The sequence below is a fragment of the Marmota monax genome, unplaced genomic scaffold, assembly GCF_021218885.2.
Source record: "Marmota monax isolate L192 unplaced genomic scaffold, Marmota_monax_Labrador192_F-V1.1 WCK01_AAM20220418_F8-fsc00010, whole genome shotgun sequence".
NCBI lineage: Eukaryota > Metazoa > Chordata > Mammalia > Rodentia > Sciuridae > Marmota > Marmota monax.
The window spans coordinates 16,415,234-16,441,006 of record NW_026692321.1 but is presented as its reverse complement, the minus strand read 5'-3'; the positions used below and the strand labels follow the sequence as shown (position 1 = coordinate 16,441,006).

At 52.6% G+C, this 25,773-nt stretch overlaps 1 protein-coding gene across 1 annotated transcript in view; it reads right to left on the bottom strand.

Annotated features, from left to right (window-relative positions):
- Positions 1-25,773, bottom strand: part of Klhl29 (kelch like family member 29) — a 282,372-nt gene that overhangs the window by 50,192 nt on the left and 206,407 nt on the right. Inside the window, exons 4-5 of the mRNA XM_046441335.2 lie at positions 11,453-11,594; positions 7,927-8,436 (exon numbers count right to left, since the gene is read on the bottom strand). Coding sequence (XP_046297291.1) covers positions 7,927-8,436; positions 11,453-11,594 — 652 coding nt within the window. The remainder of the gene's footprint in view (positions 1-7,926; positions 8,437-11,452; positions 11,595-25,773) is intronic.

Here is a 25,773-nt window from a genome sequence, read left to right as displayed (position 1 = left end):
CAAGTTTTTGGCCATTTATTCTTCAAGCAATTTATATAATGTCTTATGTTCCTAAAATATCACTCTTGCATTATTTTTAGCTTTTACATTTCTAGAATAGTGAGTGTCCTCCTGAATGAAATGTAATTTCAACCAAATTGTTTCTCATTAAACTGGGTTTTGTGCCTTTTGTGCCTTGCTTTCTTCACTTTTGCTTCATGGTTTGGGGTACCATGCGTCTTCCCGGTCCCCATCATGCAGGGACAGGAAGCAGGTAGGCCACACCCTTGCCCGGGGATCCTGCCCTTAGAATTTACCCCGCCCCGCCGCCCCCCCCCCCCATGTGCTGAGAACTCGGGGCAGCCTGCTGAGCCTGCCTTCCCCTCACGGGGGACGGACGCTGGCTGATTGGACAGTAGTTAGGTAGGCAGCTGGAAACTCATCATAAAACAGTCACACAAAGAGAGAGAAAGGTGTACAAAAAATTTCTGGGCCCTGGATATGCCCCGATTTCCCTGTCAGGGGTCAATGGCCACCAGGTGTCTCCTACCCAGGCAAAGCCCCTGATGATCAAGAAGGTCTTCACCCTGCAAGACCAGGATGGCCTTGGAGACAGATGGACTCTTGCCCAAGACCACGGGTCACTACCCACTGACGGGAGGCAAAGGAGGCAGCCCTGTAGCCCAGGCCAGCTCCTGGGTTTTGCCAAGCTCTCGGAGACAGGGACTTGAAGTCACAGGCTAAAATCACTAGCTGACCCTGTCTGAAATCAGGACAGGCCTGTGGGCCATCTGAGTAGAGTGTGTGTGTGACTCCACGATAGACCAATCTACTGAAAAAGTCCAGGGTCTCTGCTGCTTCGCTGGAGCTTTCTTCCCTAAGACCCGGCCTTTGTAGATCCACCTCCTTCCCCTCGCCTCCTGCGTCACCGGGGCTGCCTTCAGAGGCCCCGTCCACATGCTCTTGATCTTCTCCAGTTCCAATCACTCGGACCTTCTCGTCTCCCCAGTGGAGTGCAGGCTCCTCCAGGGCCGACTCCTTCCTCTCTCCCAGGGCCTGGCAAATGTCTGGAACACTGGGCATTGCCTCAGGGACTCCTGCCCAGGAGGACCCATGACCCCTGTGGGGCACTCCTCTGGAACGCTGGCTGTCCCTTTGGCCTGACTCATGGGAGAAGCCACGTGTGGGCTCTGCACACAGTAGGTGCCTCAGACTACATACATTAGTTGCTCAATAAATACTTGGTGGTGCAGCAGGGAGGGAGGTGACAGGACTCAAGCTCTTTTGTGGCCTCTGAGTGCCAATGACCATGAACCTAGACTGTCATTTCTGGTTAGAGATGGCAGAGCTTGGGACCAGGGTAGCAGGTCCTACCATGGGTTAATACCTGGACATGTCCTCCCCTTGCTCCTGTTTGAAGATCCCTTTCATAGCCAAGTGCATTGGCACATGCCTGTCATCCCAGTGGCTCTGGAGGCTGAGACAGGAGGATCACAAGTTCAAAGCCAGCCTTAGTAACTTAATGAGGCCTAAGCAACTTAGTGGACCCTGTCTCAAAATAAAAACATAAAAAAGGGGTGGGGATGTGGCTCAGTGGTTGAATGTCCCTGGGTTCAATCTGTGGTACCAAAAGAAAGAAAAGAAAACTAGACAGGGGGGCCAGAGCAGGATCTGTAACCTCAAGGATGCTCAGCAGCAGTTCGAGGCTGCGAGCTGTGTGCGCCTGCAGCACTGTGAGAAGAGGCCCAGGCGCGTCGCTCGGCCTGGGCGCCACCGAGTAGGGTGGCTGGGGTTGCCTCCTGCCCCTAGGAGGACCTGTCTCTGGGTGGTCTGGCTGCCTGCACCGCATCTTGCTGCTTTCCTGGTTTGCTCACAGTTAAATGATCTGTTAACCTAACCGTTAAGCCCTGGACAACTCTCCAATTAATGAGGAACAAAACCCTGAGGACAGAGCGATGGAAGCGGGGAGGGCTCCTGAGCAGGGCTGGGCAGGTGAGGAGGAGACACTCCATGGGCATTTGCAGTGCCCAGGCTCGGACATGCCTACCCCTGGGAGGGTGCACCGGCTGGTGTGGGGCTGGGAGGGAGAGTTAGGGCGATGGTGGGCTGGGCTCCCGGGGAGATCCTGAGCCCTGTGCTCTCTGGACCATCTTTATTCCCTAGCATTCTTTAGGATTTACAGTAGCCGTAGCAATAATGACAGGTAACATTACAGTGAGCCTACTGTGTGCCAGGCACTGTGTTAAGACGACGTAAATTATCTATTACTCACAGCAGGTCCGTGGAATGGCCCTATGTTATAGAAGTGGAAACTTAGAGACACCAAATTTCTGGCACGAGTTTGTTGGGTTAGTGGGCAGCGGAACTTGAGTTCTATCCAAGGAGACAGTTGCCGACTCTGGGCTCCTGACCACCTTCTATGCTGCCAGCTACATGCTCCTGACCAGCTCACCCTGCCTTGGTAGGTTGGTCTGTAGAAATCAGAGAATTCCAATCACCTTATATGTTGATGCTGCCATGGAGGAAGACCCACCTGTTGTGTGTCCTTGTGCTCTAATATCAAGTTGAAGCTCACAGGGTGGATGTACAGCTGTGGAATTATGAGGATGGCTCGGGCAGCAGGCTGGTTCCTTTCAGTTGTTATGGTGATAGTGGAGGACATTACAATTGGAGAGGGGGATTTTCTTCTGTTCAGAGTGGACCCCTGGGAACTAGGTTCTTTAAATATCATAAGGTACTCTCCTAAGACTCTGGAAGGCAAATTGGTCTATGATTTGTCACATTAACCTGGGCCCCTAAAAGACCACGGGCACTGAAGGATGACCTTCATACTGGTGGTAGAACTAACAGTGAACAACTTTATAGTGATCATCTCACTCTAAGAACTATTCTAAGAGGTTTATACAAAATAACTCGATCCTCATGACGGTAAAAATCAGATTCTAATCATTATCTCCCTTTTATAGGTGAGGAAACAGAGGCAGAATTCCAGATCCGATGTGCTCTGGTGGACTTCTGTTCCTAGGGAGGTGGACGGGCACGGGGACTGCACTTGGCAAACCTGAATGCCTGGGCCTCTGGGGTGCCGCACCACCAATTCCTAGCCCAGTGCTTTGCAGCCTCACCCAACACACCCTTCCTGTGCACCTAGCCTGGCGCTGGGTTGGCATTGGGGTGAAGTGGGAATTGTATGAAGTCCTTGCCTGAACCATCCGGGGCTTCACAGTATAATCGGGGAGGGCAGAGCAATGGGCAAGCCGTCTGAGGGGTGCCACTATTCAAGGCACAGAACATGGGTAAAGATGGAGAGAACCCATGGCTTGGTGCGGCTACTGGGCAGCCTGTGCATAGAACAGCAGACGATGAGGTGGGAGGCAGGTGGGAGCTGGGTGCCGCAGCTCCACTGCAAGGGTGGGCACTGGGGAACAAAGCGGTGGGGACTGATGGAGACGTTCTATGGGGACATGGTAGGACCAAGTCTGCATTCATAAAAGACCACTCTGGCTGCACCTTGGAGCCTGGGCTGAAGGGATACACCGTGGACCAGTTAAAGGCTGTTCAGCGACTTTGATTCTGAATCCTGGATAGATTCATGATGGCACTTCTAGGACACAGGCACAGAAAGACAGGTCTGTGGGAGGGCGATTTCAGTGTGGCCTCACATGTGGGGGCAAACAGCTTGATGGTGCAGTCAGCTTCTTCCCAAAGCTGTGTGCTCTGGACAGGTCAGAGGATGGGCAAGGAGAGACGAGGTCTGTGTTGGCCTCCATGCCTGGGAAGAGCAGTCCAGAATTCACCTGCCGGAGAGGTGACACACCTCTCTCCTGTTCAGTGGCTTCGTCGGGGCTGCCAGCCTGGGAACGCTGCACTGGGGAGGGCCCTGCCTTCCCCACTCCACATCAGCTGCCCTCTTTGCTGACCTTCCAGACCCGGGGCCAGTGTCAGCAGCAGCGGTGGCAGCTATTTTTTGGCATGAGCAAGCTCAGTGCTTTGCATGGCCGGGTCCACAATTTTGTTTAATCCTCCAGAGGCCCGAGGAGGGTGGTTTGTCACCCCCATTTTAAAGATGAGGAAAGGGAAGCTCATAGAGGTCAGGACTTCCCCATTCATCCAACTATTCCTTATGCCTCAAAAGTATTTTTTTTTTTTTAAACAAGGTCCTGTCTTGGCCACTTGTGGAATCAGGGGCAGCGCCATGCAAGCAGGACTGGGGATGGACAGAGCTCTGTGGGGCGGAGGTCCAGGGACAGGAACAGGAAAGCAGAAACTGCAACCACAAGAAGGACTTACGGCTCCCCAGCCCCTGGGCAGGGAGGCGAAGTCCTGAAAATGGATCTTCACGGCCCTTATCTTCAGGCCCCAGGCCTGCAAAATCTTTAGTCAGAAGAGACATGTCTCCCACTTGGGTCAACTTGGACTCAGTTTTTTGGTGCCGAAGCAAATGAGAACAGGTGCAGCCCAGCCCCTCTCCCCAGACATGCAGGTAAAGCACACCAGCCTTTCTGCCCTCACCTCTGGGCCCAGGGTCTGGGCTTTCAGAGGTCTCCAGCTCCCTCTAAGCCACCAACAATCCTTCATGGAAGAAGGCAAGGGTCAGAAATCACCACACGCCTGGCTTCCACCCTTGCTGTGAGTTCCCAGGGACTCTTTTGGGTTCGCGGGTCCCCAGGAGCAGTGACATCAGATCTCAGGTTCCACTGGGAGGCCTGAGTGTGTCCCCATCTCTCACCAAGGATTAGCTCTGGGGTCTGAATCCAACTAGACCGACATCTCAGGTATTTCATAATAGATTCAAACCAAACTAATTCTGTTTTCCTCCCTTATCACTTTGCACACATGAAATCTATTTTTAATTAGCTTTCAATATATCATCTAAAAAAAAAAGTCCCACAGCTTGCTCCCACCCCCAAATTGTTCTTAGAGAAAGATTTATCTTGTAAGTTTCTTAAGAAAATCTATATGTGCTCAATGCATTTAAATAACACTCATTAAAGTGAACGGCGCGCAAGCCAACTTCTCCAGTCACAGATGAGAGACAATCGCCTGACCTATTGCAAATCAAAAAGCATTTGCACACCACCTTTATTTTTCAATTGGTTAAGTTTTAAATTAAAGTCCCAACGCCCTTTTTGGGAAAGCAGACTAATAGAGCCCTGACTGAAATTTTCGCTCAGTCGATTGAAAGATAATTACAAGAAACAAAATGTGAAATTTTAAATCAAGGCACTAATGAAGTCTAAAAATACCAGTGGCCCATCCCTCTGGCTGGCAGGACCTGTTCTTCATGGAGGGGGATCTCTCCATAATTACTCAACCCCGTGAGAGGCCAGGTTGTCACGTCAAACAATGGTAGGCAGAAATCGCAGGGCTGTAATGAGCTAGATCGAGAGGCGTTCTACGGTGGATCTTATTATAATGCTGGGCAAGGTTTCAAATGAAGAACCGGAGAAAGGGAGAATTCTTTTTTTTTTTTTTAAAGTGGAATTCTAACTTGTGTTGATGCCATCACGCAGCGCCTCCTGTTCCCGCCTGGAGCCAGCTGTCTGTCATTTAGGAGTGTGAAATCAATTGGGTTTCAGAGATGTAAAATCCCTAGGGGCAAAATTAAAAGTGACCCAAATCCAAACCCACGTGGTCCTGTCAGGATTCTGACTCTCCCATGGCAAGTTTCAAAGATTTGGTTTCAAAATTTGGGCTTCTTATTTTAAAAAATATGGAGTTGTTTGACATTAGATCTGACAGACAAATTATAGCTTCAGCAATAAAGGCTTTTAAGATTAGAAATGAAAGGAGAAATTACTTAAAAAAAAAGAAGCCCACTGAGGCTCGAGTTTTGAGGTTGTCCAGTGCGCGGGCTTCCTGGTCCTTCCTCCTGCAGAGTGAGGGGATCTGTCGGCCCTGGAGGGCTAAGCAGCCGGCTTATTGGCAACCTATGAAAATCAGTGCCATGGATGGGTCACTCATTCTCACTGGCCGGAGCTGGAGGATTGTGACCAGAAGGTGGGGCCATGGCCACTTTCTGGGCCCCCTTCCTTCCCACCCTCACTCAGACTCACTCTGCCCCTCTTTCTTCTTCTCTGCTGTTTGTAACGCTTGGGACCGCAGGGGACAGGCCACACTCTCAGGCCCTGCACAGTTGCCACTGAGCACCTCTGCAAGGGTTTGCTGACCCAGTGGGCCCTAGCACCAGCAGCCCAGCCCAGCCCTGTCCCCACCGCTGGTGTCTTCCCCATCTCACATGGCCAGACGGGGACGTTCAGATAAACCTGTGCCCAGCAGCTTTGGTGAGGCAGATGGCAGCTCAGGGCTGAGCCCCAATGGGGGACTCTATTGCCATCTGGGCCAGTTACCAATTACACAGAACAACTCCATTCCTAAGTGCGTGCCTGGAACATAGCGAGCCAGCAAGATCCTTTGCCAACCTTGGGAGGCCTCCCATGCAGTGTGGGGAGAGCCACCCGGTGACTTGGGCACAGCCTTGGGGACAGCCAGGACTCCCGTGACTCAGTGTGTCAGACTTGGTGGCTTAGGAACTGAGAGCTGCTTTTATTTTTTTGGTGGGGGTGGGGAGAGGGGATTCTTTTTAAAGGGAGAGGGATTTTAACCAAAACAATTCAAACAAAAAATTGATTTAGTGTTGTTTTTTTTTTTTAAGATCTTAAACAAAGCAAGTTTACCAGAATTTAGATGTAATTTTCCATAATTTTGTCATTTAAAACTAGTGCTGGTTTCCGAAACAAAGGCAGTCAAGGTTCAATCAGCTTGGGAGTGAAACCCAACAGAGATCTAGACGTGGCTTTGCGGTGGGGACACCTGACAATACCTGAAAATGGCTCTTCTCTGGGAGAGCGGGTGAAGGACAGTGGCTAACTGGATCGGTTGCTCTGCTGAGAGGCAGGGCCCCCGAGATGTGCTCTCTAATAGGAGGCAGAGATGCTGTGTCCAGACAGGGACAGGACCACGTCCAGGACCACGTGGCCTTTTCTCAGGCAGCATGGTTGCCCCAGTTGGGCAGGCGGCCCACTGTGCACTCTCCTGCCTCCTCCTGCCCCCAGAGTGTGTGTACCTGGCTGAGGGCTGACAGCTTCCCCTCTGCCTCGAGCAAGAGCGAGGACCTGGCCTCTCTGGGGTACAAATCCAGGGCCGATGAACCCTGAAAGCATCCCTCTGGCCCCTGGTCCTCCCGTCCTCCCACACATTCAGCCTGGATGGAACCCTCCACAGGCAGCAAGAGCGAGGCCTACTTCTGATGCCGGGTGCTCTGACCCTGCGGCTGGGGCTTGCACTGAGGACCGTGATGCTGGTGTGTTCCCTTCCCAAGGATCTACCTCCGAGCTCCCTAGGGGGAAACTCCCCTGGGCTTGTGGGAAGAGGATTCACTGAAGGCCAACAGGAGCTGCTCTTTCCCGGGTTCTCACAGAGCCACCCACAGGTCCTTGAACCCCCAAATTCAAGTGGCTTGGGTGGTCTGGGGTGGCGCCTGGCCTGTCTAAATGTCTTGGGTGCTGTCATCCGGGGACTGTGTGGAGGGAGCGTGCCCTGGAGGGTCACAGAGAGTCTGTGTTCTGAATGTCTGTTCCATGGGCCTCAAGAGGAGCCATGATTCCTGCTCATGATTCCTGCATCTTGGCCTGGCCCTGGGGTCAGAGGGGAGAGTGGCCCAGGGCTCTGGACTCTGCAGGTTCTCCCTTCCTTCCTCCTCCTGTTTTCCTCATTTGCCCATGCAATGCCCCCCGTCCTTCCTGCCCTCCACACTTGCCCTTCATCTGGCCTCCTCTGTCTGAGGCCTGGCCCTCCTGGGCAGGGGGAGGCCCCACTGCGGCCTCCAGCTTGGGGGAGGCCAGTGAAGAAGCTGCCACAACGCTCCTGTCCTGGCTATGTTGGGGTGACCAGGCAGGGAGCTACAGACACAGGCACACAGGGAGGTATGTGGGCAGCAGGACTTACCTTTGGGGTGCCCCGGGTCGGTGAACTCATATTTCCCCACGCCAATGGTCCGCAGCATCTGCAACCCGTGGGCCGAGTCAGTTGTGGGGGGCCCGTTGGTGGCAGGGGCACTGTTGGGGAGAGTAGCGGACGGCTGGGCCGGCGGCGGAGGCAGCAGCGGCCCTGCCATATGGCCGTTGCCCACAGCGGAGGGTCCTGGACGGGCCACCTGCCCCACACCAGGCAGTGTAGGCACTGCCAGGGGCTGAGGGCTGGCATAGAGGGCCTGGGCAGGCATGTTCACCACCACGCTGCTCAGCGGCTGGGAGGGTGGCTGTGGGAGCGAGTAGTGGCCCGCCATCAGCGGGAGCTGGGGCCCCACGTGGGGAGGCAGTGAGGGGGTCACCCCGATGACGGGGGCCTGGACGTTCACAGCTGGGCTGAAGGTGGGAGGCTGGGCCACTCCATAGGAGTGTGCGATCAGGGCAGGCTGGCTCCCGGCGGCCACCGTGGTCACCCATGGCCCCGTGCCTGCAAGGGAGATAAAAGAAACGTTATCTGCTGGTGACACATTCACTCAACAAACACCGACTGCCTCAGGCCCTGAGCTGGGGGCTGGGGCCACAGCAGTGGATGAGATACCTGGGTCCAGAAACTCACAAGCTAAGAATCTGTGATTACGGTCCAGGCCCTGTGCTTTCAGGGGGGTCATGGTTTGGATAGGAGGTGCTCCCCAAAAGCTCAAGTATGAGACAATGCAAGAAGGTTCAGAGGTGAGATGATTAGACAGCTTTAACATCATCAGTGGATTAATCCACTGATAGGGATTAACTGGGTGGTAACCGTAGGCAGGTAGGGTGTGGCTGGAGGAGGTGGGTCACTGGGCATGTGCCTTTGGGATTTATATTTTGCCCCTGGTGAAGAGATCTCTCTGCTTCCTGGTTCATGTCCTGAGCTGCTTGCCTTGGCCACATCCTTCCCTCATGATGTTCTGCCTCATCTTGGGCCCAGAGCCACGGACTCAACTGACCATGGACTGACCCTTGGAAACTGTGAGCCAAAGTAAATTTTTCTTCCTCTGTGTTGTTCTGGTCAAGTCTTTTGGTCACAGCAACAAAAGCGCTAACTAAAACGGGGATATGCACTAATGGCTGTGGGGCTCAGAGAAGGAAGAAGATCTGCTTGGGAGAGGTGAACAGCAAGCGACCGAGCAGAGAGGAAGAAAGCAGAGGCCTTCAAAGAGACCCGAGTTCCAATCCTGGCTCTACCACTGACCAGCCAACCCACCCAGCAGGTTGCTTTTATTCTCTGAGCTTCGTCCTTCTCGGTTAAATCAAACTGGCAACGCCTACCTTCTAGAGCTACGGGAAGGACTGAATGTATTAAAAAAATAAAACCAGCTGAGTGTCTGGCACGTGGTAAATGTTCTATAAATGTTGGTGCTTCTTCCCCCATTTCTGGAGAACCCCTGGGGGAGGGAGGTGGGGAGAAAGCTACATGGTGGGGACAGTGTGTGCTGGGCCTTGAGGGGAGGACACCAGAGCTTGGAGCAGGGCAAGGTGCTCTCAGGAGGGTCCCTGGGTGGGGTATGTGGAAAGGCTGCTAGGCACAGCCGGCCCCTGGGGAAACAAGAGGAGCCCACTCTGTCTCTTCGGGAAATTCTGGCTGAACACAAGGGTCCAGACACACCTTTTGAGATGTGATACAAAAGGAAGGTCAGCTGTGCCCAGCTCAGGCAGAGCAGGGCTGATATGAGGTGACCCTGGGGCTTGCAAGTGAAACTGTTGGACACAGGGACAGGGAAGGCCAGTCTGGTTGCCTCTGACAGAATGAGAGCAGGTCTGGGTCTCGGTCGCCCAGTCGCTCTCTTGGTTTCCCTGATTCCTCTGGCATGGCAGTGCAGACTGAGGCAGGAGAGGAGGGGTCCTGGAGGGTCGAAAGCAGGACTGGGAACTCCATCCTAGAAACAGGACGGCAAGGCCGGGCAGGCGCCCAGATGGTGGGGAGACTCTCAAACACCAGAGGGTGCTGTCAGTGTGATGGTGCATGGTGAGGCTGGGGGACTCAGAGCAGGGGCTAGCCCTGGCTCCGCCCTTTCCTAGCTAGGTGACCTGGGGACAAGCCATTCCTGAGTCACTTTGCTCATCGGCAGCAGGCACGATAATACAACATCCTAGGATTGCTGCAAGCATTGAGACGGCACACAGAGCCAGGCACATCATAAATATGCAGGAAATATTTATGATTTTGATAATGAGAGAGGTTGGGAAAAACTGGAAGCCAAAAAACATTGGCGAAGTCGTGCTGGCAAGATTCTAAAGAATGGATCGCTAAGGGGGACTGTCCCCAAGCTGAAGCAGAGGAGGTGGCATCACAGTGAGTCAGCCTGGGTGTCTCAAGGCCCAGGCATGTCAGCCGAAGCTCACTTCTGCCTGGAAAAGTGCCTTAGAACTTCAGAGCCCAGCTGGTGAGGCCCAGGCAGCTCTGTGGTGAAGACAGGGAGGGAGTCCCTGCAGGATTCATTGATGAAGGGTGAATGCTCCTCCCTTTAGGTCTCTGGTCCCATGCAGCAAGTCCTGATCAGCACTTTTTATGACTTAAATGATGGCTTGAAATCCACCATGACTGGGTCTACAGAGGATACAATATCATGAGGTCTGGGAACAGGGCAGCCAGGAAAGCAGGGGTCCTACAGACCCAAGGAGCTGCATGGGGAGAGATTGACAGGGCCTGCCCTTGGGTCCCCAAACCCAGCTGCCTAAGCTGATTGTGAGGAGGTGAACAGCAGTGGCCTCAGGACAGTCTTGGGGTTTTGCTGCTGACACGGCATGTGATGTGGCTTGTGGGTTGAGCAGATGCAATCCAAGGCTGCAATGACTAGAGTGGAGGGGACACGGAAGGAAGGAGGTGCCCCTGTGGGCGGTCCTCATTGTGTTCTTTGTGTTCAAGGAGGATGCAGAGAGGAGCAATTGCCCAGAGGTAAAGGGACTGGAATCCACGGGCTCTGGGGCGTGGCTAGAGGGTTTGGTGTGTTTACTCTGCAGAAGACTTGGAGTGGGGATGAAAGGGGTCTTCAGAGATCTGTGGGGCTGTTGCACAGAGGGATGATGTTCTATGACTCCTGACGGGGAGCTCTGGGGCAGTGGGAGGTGAAATGGAGGGCATCTGTTCTGGTCACAGCTGTCCAAAGGAGGACTGGGATGCAGTAGGAGGTGGGGAGCTCCCAGTCCCTGGGGGCTGAGCAATCCCAGTTCCACTTACCATGGACATGCCAAGACCTCCCTGGAAGGTGCCGCGTGAGGAATCAGAGTACTAAGGTTTGGGAATGACTAATCAAAATAACTGGAGCTGATCAAAGTCACCTCTGTAGTGTTTCTCACACCCTTGCTCTCCCACATACTTTCTTGAGTAGCAGAGAAAGGAGCAGAAGAACACCAAGAGCAGAGAGAACACCACCAGGGACCCCACCCCCTGAGCTTGCAGGACCCACTGGGGAGAGGCGGGCACCCAGCAGGCAGGTGTCCCTGCTTGCTGACAAAGTACACACCTGGATTGTCGCTCTCCCTCATCTGTTTGGAGGGCGGCTCGTCAGTGTCCCAGGGTGTGGACTGATTGATGGGTGTCTGCCCCCACCGGATGCTGGTCGCGAGTCCCTGGGACTGATTGTCCGCTTTGGAGATGCCAGGAGCCTGCGGAAACAGATTAGGAGGGTGAGCACAGTCTGGCTTGGGTTGCTGGCCTGGGACCTGTTCTCCTGAACATACCCCCCGCTGTCGACTGAACTTGGGGCCAGAGGCAGAGCCCTGGTCCTGCTTTCCAGCCCCACAGGGAATGGCAGTTATCTTGGTAGAATCGCAGCAGCTGAGACCACTGCTCCAGAAGCCCCAGGCCAGGGCCTCCGCAACCCCACAGCAGCCACCTGCTCCACCTGCGCTACCACAGCTGAGCGTGTTCTGGGCCATGGAAACCCCAGGCCTCGGTCATCTAGAAACCACCACAACACAACTGTTATTGACTTACCAGGGCCTGTGCTGAGCACCTACTGTGTACCCAGCCCAGCCCTAGAGCCAGCAAGTGCTCACCTTTTGACAGGTGTCCACTTACTCAGAATTCATAATGCGATGGCCAACTGCTCACTCTGCAAAGTGCCACCATCAGGTGGAAAGTGAGGTCACTATACATTCCCTTCCTGTCCCGACACCAGCCACTGAGGTGCAAATCCCACCCAGGAGGATGAGGAGGGTGGGAGCTGAGGCCTGTTGGGGCACAGTTGAGACCCTCCCCAGACAGTGGGACCCCTGGCTTCTCTATTATGGAAAGCCATAGTTTAAAGTGAAAATGAGCCTTGGAATGGATTCCAAAATTAGGGTAGCACTGGCCTCCCTGAGTGAGAGCCTCACAATGGGATATGACTTAGTCACCAAGAATCTCGTAGTCACTAAGAATCATTCTTAATGAGGTGACAAAATGTTCATACTGCAATGTTTAATGAGAAAAGCAGGCAACAAAATGACACGCACATGACCTTCCTATGTGAATGTCTCCATGTCAAACAACATGTGTAGGAGGGGAATGACCAAAATGTCAGCAGGCTTGTTGTCCTTGAGTAGGGATAATAGGTAACTTCTGTTCTGTCTCTGGGCTGTGCTGTATTTACCAAGTTTTCTACTATGGCCATTATTTATAAACCAAAAAAAAAAAAAAATGCTAAAAACATGCTGGAGAGGCCAGGATGGTGTACTTGAATGTGAGGAGCCGTGGGTCTCTGTGGAGGTGGCTTTGGGAAGAACAACTGTGGCTCCCAGGAGGGTAACCAGAGCCCACCCAGTCATGGGGTGGAGCATGAAGGGGGATGATGGGCAGAAGTGGCTGCCAACCAGAGACAGTCCCAGACAGCAAAGAAGCCCCAAGGGACATCTGTAGGTGAGGGCTACAGTTCCTGTGGTGGCTTCTGATGGCACTAGGCCCAGTGATGTATGGTAGGAGGTTCAGCTCCCTTCTGGGCCCCTGACTGAGTGATTCTTGTGTCCCAGGTCAGGGGCTATGAGCCAGGAGGCCGGCCACACTTCTTAGGGCTTTGCTGAATAATGCAGATGGCACACGGTGACTGCATTAGGGCCTGCTGGGAGGAGCAGGAGCCACATCCTGGTAGGACCTGAGGCTGTGCTGAGCTGATTGCATTAAGCTGCACTTTATCTCTGGCCTGCATTTCAGATTCTCCGCTTCTGTGAACAGAGCAAGAAACAAAGGAGAAGAGATTCTCCTGAGGAAAGAACAATTCCTTGGACAAGCGTCCTCATCAGGGGCCTCTGCCCCGTTTCTGTCTGTGGGAGCTGGGGGCCAGGGTGTCAGATGGGACTGGGGATTTAGCCATGCTCTCTAGCAGGAGCAACAACAGTGTGGCTTTCCCAGCATTCTCCAGATAGCTTCCAATGTGTTCCCTGACAAGAGAAGCCAGCTTACTCCCTCTGCAGCCTGTATTTCCAGGCTCCGAGGTCCTGGGGATTCAGAAGCACAAAGATTGCTTCTCCTGCAATCAGAGGCATGGGAAGGGGAAGAAGCCCCCCCTACCCTGGGGCCCTATTTTGGGTCCAGTTTGAATGCTGAGACCCCAGCCTCCTTTCCCCTTCGCTGACAATACAGAACCCCCGCCTACCAGAAGGGGGTGCTGCAGCCTGTCTTTGCTTAGGCCTCCCAGGCAAGAGGCAGCTCAGGTTTTTAGAATCCTCCCTCGGCCACCATTTCTGCCCTGCCAGGTTCGCATGGCAACTTGGGGTGGGAGTGGGGGTGCTGGAAACTCACCCAGGAATGGCCATTGCTACCAAGAGAGGAGGCTGGGGTCTTCTCGAGTTTGGGTCACCAGGTTTTGCCCTCTTAAATTTCGCGCTCCCATGTTTGCCTTAAAATCAGGGGAGTTTCTGAACTGGAAAAATTGAGCACTTTTCCGTCGACACACATCAATCAAGCCTGTGGTTCCAAAACACTCCTGCCAGTATGCTCACTTGCTCATTTTGTGTCTTGGTCTGTTCCTTCGGCACTGGACTCTGGTTCTGTGTCATGCACTGGCCAGGGCAGTGGGGACCTAGGTGACCGAGACTCAGCTCTGCCCTCAAGCGGCTGCACCAGTGGAGCAGAGAACTACGGTGCACAAATGGTAGGAACATGTGACACCTTGGACAGAGGCCAGGAACTCTTGGGGGCAGAGGTGGGCCTAGAGTGGCTGGGAGGAGATCTCAGGGGCTTCAAGGGGCCTGCATGGCCGTGTCTTTCATGAATACTATGAGCGGTTTCTTTCTTTAAATGTATATGTGTGTATATATGTATATTTATTTTTTCTCTCTTTTTAAAATTTGTTATAATCTATCCATACGTGCATACAATAAAACAGTATAATTTGATCAATTTCATTCCCCAGTACCTCCCCTTTTCCTCCCCTCCCTCCCCCTGATCCCCTTCTATTCTCATATATATATATATATATATATATATATATATATATATTTTTTGTTCTAATTAGTTATAGGTGGCGGTAGAATGAATTTTGGCACATTATACACAAATGGAGCACAACTTCTCATTCCTCTGGCTGTGCATGGTGCAGAGTCACACCCGTAGTGTATCATACATGTTTATAGGGTGATAATCTCTGTCTCATTCTGCCATCCTTCCCATCCCCACAGCCCCTCTTCTCCCCTGACTCCCCTCTGAACAATCCAGAGTTCCTTCATTCTACAAGCGATTTCTTATGTACAAGAAAGCAGTTCTGCAGTGAGAAGAAAAACAGTCTTTTTTCTTTTAGGAAAGATAAATAAGACTACTCACATTCCACACTGCGCTAGCAACATCTGAAACTGCAAGCAACTTGCAGTTTGGGGATTTAATTTTATTAAAATAATGAAATGAACATTCCTTCCACTTCTTCCAGAAAAGGCCTGGGCACAGGGGTATGTCCTATGAGGAGCCTGGCTTCCGGGTGGGCAATACATGGACTGGTGCATGTTGTCCAAGGCAGGGCCCCTCTTCCTGCCAAGGGCTCCAAGCCCAAAGTAAACCCAACCAGACCTCAGATTCTGGAGGTTTCTGGGATGAAGAATGGGTCCGTGGCTCCAGCTCTGAACTCAAGTCCTGTTACCTGTTCTCTCCAATGGTTCAGAATCCCGACAAGTGATCCAGGCTCCACCCCAGCCCGAGTGCCAGACCTCCCCAAAGGAGGGCTCCCCCACACAAAAGCCACAAAACTCAACCAGGACAAGGTAGCCCTGGGCAGGGGGAAGAAGGTAGGGCTGAGCAGGCCTCACCTCGCTTCCTGGGAAGCCACTCAGACCCTGTACCTTTCCCTCGCATCCCTGGCATGGCTTCTGCTCCTGTGACTTGGTGGCGCTTGGCAGAGCAGAGGCAGACCCTCCCCCTGCCCAGTCCCACAGAGTGGCCCTATCTGCCCATCATCAGGCCTGAATAGTTCTCTCGGCTTCTCTTTAATGAGATGCTAATGGGATGCATCATTAACGCAGCAGCTTTTTAAACCCAAGCTCTTGTAAATTTTCAAAGGTCACATTTTCACGGTGGCTGACAGCATCCTGCTTCTTTCAGCGGCTGATGAACACTAAAGACCCAGGTCCTTTAAGGCTGAAGCTCCCTGTGAGGCGGTGGCACAGGCTGAAGCTATCTGCTGGTCTTGGGGGCAGGGGACCACCCACCTGCAGCAGTCTCACAGGACATACGGGTGGCATTTTACTAGTTTGAGGGAACCAGTTACACATGGACCACATGCAAAGATGCTGGCAGAGGGGGTTGTGGGGGCTGACCTCTGGCCGGGGAGGCACGTGCTCCCACTCTGCACCCACAAGTGTGCAACAGCCCACAGGGCTCTTGCTAATTTGTCGACCCAGAGGGAGCACTTTTCCCTAGTTTGCACACAGTGCTATACAGGATAGTGGCATCGAGGTGATCAGGGAGGTTGGAAAGATGACAGGGATGTAGACTCCTGGGGCCCCTCCAGGCCTTGCTGATTCACCCTCCACTCCATGTGCCCATGATCATCTCAGTGCTCAGCACTGCTGCTTGGTGAATGCTCCTCACTTTGGGAGGAGGGAAGTGCGCAGGTCATGGAGCAGAGACATAACATAGTATGACTCCCTTCCTTAGGGACGTGAAGTTTCCAGACTGTGGGGCCTATGTGCTGGGACCCCTAACACTACTTCCCGGGATGTTTCTGGAAGCTGCTTGGAGGCCTAGCTGACCAAATCCACTGACTGATGCCCATAACCTATGGCCCCCTCCTGTGCGCCTGGTATGGGAAAGGTGTGAGATGCTGAAAGGCGGAGGAGGGGGAGGGGGACAAAGCACAGCATCTTCTACTGTTTTCCCAAGAAATCAGAGAAGTGTGAATTAACAGAGCCTGGAGGTCAGAGAGAAGCCTCCAGAAGAGATGGGCTGGTGTTGGGCCATGAAAGCTAAGCAAGATTCAGAAAGGCAGACAGCCTGGGGCTGAGGTCAGCACCAAAGGGTCCTGTAGTCACTTGTATATTTCCAGCCTACATACATCTGACAGGGTCCAGCTCCGGGCTCCACTTCTGGGGTCACATGGGTGGACAATGGTGCCTGTGCTCATGATCCTCTACCAGCCATCAACCTGCCTTCCAGACTGGACCTGCAGGCTTTGAGGCCCTGACACTGTGTGAGTGTCAGAGTAGGCAGAGGCTGCCCCTGCTGAGTGCCACTGAGCATGACAGTCACCCTGCTAGCTTCATCCCTCACAGCTGTGAGCCCCCTCCCCATCAGGGCTCCCAGAGTCCTCTCTGCCCTTGCCTCAGTTTATTTCCATTCTTATTCTGGGCCAGAAGCACTGTCAGACACTTGGGATCAGTGATAGTCATAAAGTCCTGCCCTGGAGGGATTCACAGCAAGCACAATCAGACTCCTACACCAGGATGCACGAGGACCACACTGAAAGAGATGGCAGGAAACAGACCCACATGCTGTCTCACTCCCACCTGGATAACAGAGGGACTGGGACCACAGACAAGAATAGGTACAATAAAATCATGATGAAATGCAAAAGAAGACGAGACCAGGGAAAACGAAGAGTTACAGCTATGCAGAAGAAAATTGCAGACATGCAGGCCAAGGGGCTCTTAGCCGTTAGCATAGTACTGAGCTTCCGAGCAATCAAATAAAAATGTGGGTATTCAGGCCTGTGACTATCTTGACAGGCAGATGTGCCACTATGTCACACACACACACACACACACACACATTTTTGGTGTGTGCTGGGAATTGAACCTGGGGTATTTATACTTGTTAGGCAAGTACTCTACCCCTGAGCCACATCCCCAGCCTTCTGGCCTGTCCTTTTAAGAGCTTCTGCATTGGTCTCTTGGACCCTGGAGACCAGACTAATTATTAGTGATCACTACCAAGTGACTGTCATCAACACCACCAGCACCACAAGTTCTCTGAGCTTCCATGCACAAATTTGTGAGATATTTGAAAATATTATTGTTTAAAGTCACAGAGAAGGAAAAAAAAAAGAAAAAAAGTGGGCGAGGGGGACAGTAGCATATGCAGTCTATTGTGTATATTGTAAAATAGCAAAAGATCAAGAAGTCATTGGTGTGTGGCTCTAGGCAGACACTCTGCCGTTCTGTCTGCGTCCCTCTGTGTTCTGTGAGAGTAGCGTAAGTACTGGAGGGACTGTAATTGCGTAAATGCTAGTAAGCACATCCTCCAGAGGGGGTGGTGGGAGTGAAGTGGCCTTGGAGGAAAGGCCGGGAAGCTGAGGCTGCAGCAGAGACAGCACCAGCGGGGAACGGAGCTCACTGCACCCTGACCTCGCTCCACAGCCTCATTTTAGTCTCAAGACTCCCGGCAATATTCACTGAGCTTGGGCAATCCTAGCTTTGGCCAGCCCACCCGACACTCCTGCTCCGGATCTCTGGATTCAGCAGCCTCCTAGGGATAAGGGACGCTGATCTGGCCTGGGCCCTGCTGCGAATCTTTGCCTCATTTTCTGATTGCCCGGCACATTTTAAACACCCTCCATCAGAAAACTTGCTCTGTAGCTTTCCTTGCAGCTGAGGCACAGGCATGTGACCTGCCACTCAAACACACTTGGGTGAGAGAGCAGCCTGGAAGTCAAGCAATCTCTGAATCTATGCCCTGCAGAGGTTGGTGGCAGAGGCCCACAGAATCAGGAGCACGTGGATGGGGAGGCTCTGCTGTCCTCAGCCCAGCATGAATGGCGAGTGCTGTCATTTACTTTTTCTTCTTACTCTGGAGGGTGACCATTCCCACAGCTCTTCCGAGAAACCAAGAACAGGTGCTTGTACCTGGCAGAAGGGAATAGGGCTCAGGCTCCTCTACCTTCCAGGCCTTGGGCTGCCCCTGGGAATCACATCACAGCGGTTGCCAGTGCCAGCCTTGCATAGTGGGCAGGCCCTCCCCTGCAAAGGGTGGACATTTCCCTTTATTTTAGCGTCTCTTCCCCTGCAAAGAACTTAGGGTCCTCCTGGTACCCAGGTCCACCTGTGGGGAATGGTGGAGGCCAGATTTTGGTAAATGCAGTCATATTCAGGTGGAGTGTGGGGCCTTCCAGGGGTGCTCACACACAAAAGTGAAGCCTGGAAAGGCAATTCTTGTCTTATTTTTTTTTTATATTTTATTTTTAGTTGTAGTTGGACACAATACCTTTATTTTATTTATTTATTTTTATGTGGTGCTGAGAATTGAGCTCAGGGCCTCATATGTGCTAGGCGAGCGCTCTACTGCTGAGCCACAACCCCACCCCAAGGCAATTCTTATATTAAAGGAATGGCATTCCCATAGTGGAACTCTGGCCTGGGAGATCTTTTGGCGTCTGGGACATTTTGATGGGGCCATGGGTTTATACCTGACTGCTGGACTTTCTGGAGGTGGCAGCTGGTCACTGAGTGCACTGATTTCAGGAGCACGCAGGTAGAGCATCCGGCCACCACCACCACCGCAGGCACATCCAATGTGAGTGCACAAAAGTGCATCTGGGGGACGTGTCAGGAATGCAGGTGTCTGGACCCTACTCCTAGAGGTTCCGATTCAGCTGGAACGGGACAGGGGACCTCAAATGTGCTTCTTTAATAAGCCTATAGTGATGCTGAAGCAGGGAGCCCATGGCCTTAATCTGTAGAGCAATGACAGTCTTTAAGCCAAGTTCAAGTCTGGGGTCCCTAGAGGTTGTAGCTGCTCATCAGGTCGTGACTGGGGCAGATTTTGGAGTCTTGCTTACGTGGCTCATGGGAGCCAGCGCCTTGGGGAGAAAAGGATTCTTGTTCTGCACCTAGGTTTGGAGGGGTCAGAAGGATGTATTGACAGACAACAATGTTCCAAATCTATGGTCTCCGGTAAGAGCAAATGACCTTTTAGGGTCTCGCCATTCCTGTTTCACGATGGAAACTGAACTGCAAACAAGAAGAGAATTGCAGTTAAACCCCACTAGGTGCAGAGGGAGAATCTCAGGAGCCCCTCCTGTCCTCATTAACCAGGCTGCCCTCTCGGGACCCTGGCCCCAGGCTGGCACCCTTGGCCTCCCCTTCGGAGCCCCTCCATAATGTGCTCCAGAGCCTGGTGAAATTTCTAATAACACTGACCAATGATGTGTTAAATTGAGACACTTCTGGCTCGCATGCCGGAAACGGCATGATGGTTTAAAGGACCAGTGCTTACCTTTCTCTATCAATTTGCTGCTAAATTACTGCTTTCAGAGCAACTTATAGGAAAGTAATTCTTTATTTAAATTTTAATTTCAATCTTGTCATTTTAAATATATATTCAGATTCCAATCATATTAGGGAATATGATGATGTCTCTGGAGGGTAAATGATCCTGCTGGGAGCCTGGGTGGGGGTAAAGGATATAATGGGGCTAAGGGAGGGGCTGGGTAAGGAGGGAAAGACCCTCAGGGACAGCCTTGGCTAGGGTGGGATACAGAACTCTCCAGGGTTCCTCCCAGCTCTAACCCTACCCTGGGACCCCAGGCATTGTGGACAGCCCTTAGGGAATCTGTAAATACTTTAAGGTGAAACCTCCAACCATTTCCTGTGCCTAGAACACCATGAGGACCCCAGCTATAAGTGGGTGCCAGGATAGATGTAACGGGGCTACCTAGACAGCCATCATCTTAAAGCTCAAATTTATCTACTGTCTGCCACATGTCAGGAGTGGGCATGAATGGATTTCCTTCCACAAGGAATTCTGTGTTCATCCTTTCATTTGACAGATGAGAGTAAGAAGGCCCAGAGAGGTTCAGTGATATTAGGGTCTGCCAGACTTGGGACTCTGACCCATGTCTCTTCGGTTTTAGTTCTCTTTTGTGTTGCTATAATAAAATATCTGGGCCTGGATACATTTAAAAAAAAAAAAAGACGTTGATTTAGCTCGCAGTTCTCTAGTTCAGGAGCATGGTGCCTGCAATCTGCTCAGCTCTTGTGAAGGCCTGATGGTGACGGCATCATAATGGCAGGGGTGTATGTGGAAGATATCACATGGCAAGACAGGAATCCAGGGACTGGGGAGGGGTCAGCTCGCTCTGTGACAGCCTGCTCTCCAGGGAACGAATCTACTCCTTCCTGACCTAATCCCTTGAGATAGCATTACTCCACTCAAGAAGAGGAGTCCCATGACTTAAAAGCCTTCCACTGGGTCCCCCTCTTCAGAGTTCCCGATCTCACTAACCCACACTGGGACTCAGCTTCCAGCATGTGACTTTTGGGGGACAAACCATGTCCAAACCATAGCACTACTAAGACCCTCAGAAATGCCCAAGCTACACCTCCTCAGCCTGCTCCTTCTGTGGCTGACCGTCTCATAAGTGGGCTTAACATCAAGGCAGTGTCCACACCACTCTGTTGGGTCAACACTTAGAACCCTCCCATGGGTGCCCATAGAGACACTGGATACTGCTTCCTTTCCTTTACTGTGTCCAGCCCAACTGGGTACCTGTGCTGACCCGGATGGCACACTGGAGCCGGGAGCCGGCTCTGGTCCTCTGTCATCTTGCTCCCTCAGACCCCAAACTCTGAGCCACCACCGATGAGCTCCCCTGATCTGGGCTCTCTCTGATGGGGCCAGTCCCTCAGTCTCAAGCCAGAGGTGCACAATCTGACACCCTACCCTCTCCTGGGCTGGTGGCACACTGCAGGGCCCACTCTTTTTATCCTCTCTCTCTTTCTTAAGCATTTGATTCCTCTCTTTCTTTCTCTTATGAGCTTCTTTTGATTTCCCACCATGGGGGCCGAGAAAAGTCTTTGACTCCTTCACCTGCCGTTCCAGAATCTATCAGCCTCTACCCCTTCCTCCGTGGCCACCCCTCCCTGAGACTGGGAGCCTGGGCATTTGCCTCTGCCCACTTCTTCCTTACCCTGCGTTTCAGTGGGCCCACCCTCTTTAGATGACCAAGCTCTGTCTCAGGCCGTCCCCAGGTACCTCTCCCGCCCACTCGCTCTGAGCTTCCTCCTTCCTCCTGTTTCTGGTTTCTCCAAGCTTTTCCTGGTTCTTCACCCAAATGTCCGGGCTCCTTCCTTGTTCTCCCGGCTGGTTCCTCCTGCCAAACATGGACAGGACTCCGGGCTCCCACTGGGCCCCCTCCCTCTCTCAGGCCTGCGGGGGCCCTATCTTCTTTCATAATTATTTTCCTGATACGAAACACCAGTGCGGTAGCCACTTCTTTGGTAGAACCCGGCTTTCTATAGTATTCTGGAAGTATATTTGCTTTTGCCTTGTCCAACATCAAAGTCTATTCCTTGGAGACATTTATGCTCAAAGTTGAGCACAGATGGCCTTCGCTGCAGACGTGCACCAGCCACGGATGAGGCTCGCTTTTGCACCGCTCTCTGGCACGTGCCCTGTCCAGGCCCCCGGTCCCTTCCTATAAGCACTCTCCCAGTGGAGGGGCCCTGTGGACAAAAGAAATGATAAATCCGGCAGAACCTTACAACTCCACGCTTTCAACTTTCCTCTAACAACTTTCAACCGAAAACTTCTTAGTCCTATTTCCAAGTAACTTTTCATCCATTACAAAACCCACAAATTTTTCAAAGGGGCTTTGAAATAAGATCACCTATAAAAAAAAAGCCCATCACAAACGAAAGTCTTTGAAAAGAAAGAGGCCCTTTCCTGGGCTTCAGTTCCCCTCTGATACGTTTTCCTTTCATTCTGTGGAAGGTGCAGGGCCGGCCTGGCCCTCAGGAGCCGCCTGTGATGTGGGAGGGAGTGGCCAGACGGACACACGGGATGAGGGGGAGAGTGCCGGGCAGCTGCTGGGGAGCTGGGCCGCGCCTTTCATCCCCCTTCAATCAGCCCTCACGGTGCCCCTCGCAACCTGCCTGTCCTGCTCAGAGGCCCGCCACCTGCCTGTTCCTGTTCAACTCAGCAATGGTGACACACAGCTAGCTCCTCTCTATCCTGGCTACGGTCTTCATTCTTGTCCCCAAAGTGGGCGTGTAGGTAGGCGCGGCCAGGGCAGCTCCTGTTCCTGCCTTTGATGGGACATTTCCCCAATGCTGGCCCTGCAGGCAGTGACTCTGAGAACACCCCTCGCCCTCCCCAGGGTCAGCTTCCGACTCTCAGTCACACATTAGACAGCACCCGCTTCCGGGATCCTTTGTCATGTTCACATTTGAAATCCGCAGTCAATCTGCTGAGGAAAAGCCCTGTCCGGGCAGCTGGGCTAATTCCCTGACGAGCCACCCACTGACGGGGCCTGGCTCTCAGAGGCCTGGACCCAGTATTAATTCTGAACCGGGTTTCTGGGGCCTTCCTGGAGACGGCGCCCAAGCACCTCAGGGAGGCAGCCCTCTGGAATGGCTTGGTGAGGGTGGGAGGGCTGACCTGGCCTCCTGTCCCCCGCAGGGATTCCTCGGTCCCCTGCCAGGTGCCAAGCCGGGATCAACTAAGCCGCCCTGGTGCCTAGGAGAAGGAACTCCAAGCTTGAGTCCACATGACTATCAAACCTCCTGAAGTCCCCCTTTTCTAGTTGTGGGCCTCCACAGAACGTAATTATTATTATTTTTTTATTACAAACAAAGACTCGCCGGGGAGAGGGACCGGTCCTCAGCTCTCAGCCCTCTGTGTGTGACTCGCACAGCACTGGCTCCACGAGCAGGAAGTCAGCTGAAAGCAACTCCAACGCCCAGCAGCTCAATCCTGACACAGACATCCTCAGCGACCTCATTAGAGGCCTCACAAGAGAGGGGACTGTGGCAGAGTCACACCGAGGGGCAGGCAGGACAAAGAGACAAACAATGCAGCACAAATGTCCTTGTGAGGCAGCTCCTCAGACAGAGCGGCATAGCCGGCATAGCCGAAGGAGCGAAGGAGCGAGGGAGCGGAGACAGTTTTATTGCAGGGACTTAAAGACTCCCCGAAGCAAGTCAGGGTCCCAGTGTGAGTCTCAGGGCCCAAGTCTAGGTTCCGTTGCAGTGTGGGGCTTGTAATTGGGTGCACTGACCAGCCTTGCCATGGAATATTCCAGAGGCATGCAAGGAAGGGCTCAGTTGACATTTCCTGGCTCCTGGACACTCACTCTGCTTTCTGATTTCCTAGTCTCTCCATAAAGAGAGCAATGTGTGGCCAGGCAGGTGCTGAGGGAGAACGGCTTCCTCTGGCTGGTCCAGCTCAGCTGTGGATCCTTGGGTCAGAGTTGAGGTGGTTAAATGATTTTTTTTTTTTTTAAGAAATGGCATCATTCAGCACCAGCCTATCTCTTTGGGCTTTGGGAAGCGCGCTAGGCAGAGAGCGTCTATCCACACTTGCAGGAGGCCCAGGGGCAAGAGGGACTATGTAAAAATCTTGAAAGGCAATGGGTAGGGCAGGAGAAGCAGGCCCTGTTGGATAGACAGATGGACTTGGATTCCTTGGGAGTGACACTGAGGAAGAGCAGGAGGGAGTAGGCACACCGTGCCACTGTAGTGTCTAGGTCACTGCAAGGCTCTGGTTCTGCTCTGCAAGAGGAAGCCTCTCTGCTGACTCCTGTGGTGAGACCTGGCTGAACCCTGGAGACCGCTGAGAGAGGAAGCACGTGGGCTTCCTGTCTGAGGCTGCTTGCTGTGGATTCCAGGGTCCAGGAGAGGGATCCACTGACATCCCCCCCTTAGCAGGCGTCCATCTCCTCACTTGCAAGGGCAGTGCCGCCTGGCCACCAAAGCTTCATCCTCTCTGTGGGGCTCATCACCTTCAGTTGAATCATCTCTCCATCCATCCACCCACCCACCCACTCACCCCTCACCCCGGGCACATGGAGAAGCTTTCCTGTGCTGGAGATACAGTCAGGAGTACTCTCCGGCCTCAGGGAGTGCACAGGCTATGGAGGAATTCCAATCATAATCTTAATAACTGACATCGATTGAACCTTCAGATGGGCCGGTTTACAACCCCGCAGGGTCTGCGAGTTCTTTGAGGCCAAGGCCTGGGTGTTTATTTCTGCTCCCCCATGTCTTAGTCAGCTTATGCTCCCCTAGCAAAATAACATACCGGGTGGCTTAAGCAACAGAAACATGCTTCTCACACTTCTAGAGGCTGGGGCACCTGAGATCAAGGGTCAGCAGGGCCGGGTCTGGTGAGACCCCTCCTCCTGGCTTGCAGGTGGCTGGTTGCCTTCTGGCCGTGTGTTCACACAGCAAAAAGAGACAGAGACTTCTTAGAGGGGGCACTAATGCCATTACGAGAACCCCACCCTTATGATCTAAACCTCACTATCTCCTAAAGACCCCATCTCCAAATACCATCACATTAGGGGATGAGGACTTCAACCTGTGGAGTTTCGGGGTTGTACGCTGTGGGTGTTCCGAAACGCTGCCTGAATTGATCTATCTGCTTGAGGTTTCTCCGGCTCCTTCTTGTCCACCAGACCCTGGGGGTGTGTTTAGTGGAGACAGACACCCATAGACCTGACTAGCATACTGATCAGCTCTCCCACCAGCCTGAACTCTAATTTGCGGATGGTTTGCTTTTTTTCCCCCCTCACAACATAATCTCCATGATCTCTAGTCTTTCTCGAATGCTGTTGAAAGGCTTGTTGTATTTATCTCCGGAGAATCCGCCGTGCCCCTGTGCAATTTTCCATTGTCATGGTTCATTTTAATTTCCTCTAAGGCTGTTGGCCACTCTCGTGTTCAGAAATAGCTTGTTCCACTTAATAAAAGCGCTTAAATATGCAGACAAGAGAAGTTTCCTTTGCTTGCTCCTAAACATCACAGTAAGTGGAGAGGGTTCCACGCCCTGCCTCGTGCTGTGAGGCTGAGCCCAGATCATGTGGCTTCTCAGGAAGATGTTCCGAGTAGATGTTCAAGGGCATGAACAGAATCCAAGAAGTTTTGGTGAAAACCCAGGCAACCTGGATGCCCCTACAGCTCGTAACCTCATGACAACCACTGGTCTCCCAGAGGTGCCTCACCCTGTATAGTGCTCTGAGCAAAAGTTTTGGCTCTGAGGCTCATTCTACCACTAACTGGCCTTGTGACCTTGCACAAGTCATTTTACCTCTCTGAGCCCCTGCTTCTCTCCTTTTTCTATAAAACAGGCACAGTATTTTCTCCTTTGAAAGATGGGTTTCAGTGAAGAGCGGAAATCTCTTCCTTCCAGGGCTTTGCACAGCACCTGGCAAAAGTCAGGGGGCTCAGCAAGGGGCAGTTGTTTTTTGGGGGACCCAAGAACATGGATAAACTAAGGAGCATTGTCAAGAAGGCCATTGTGCCGAGGGCTAAATCTTTCCTCCATATTAGTTTCTCTGGGTTGCTGCCACCAGTGAATCTCCCATAGGCAGTGGGTTATCAAGAAAGGACTAAGAGGTGGAAAGCAGGTTGGATCCCCATTCAGAAACAGGATGGTCCTCCATGGGGC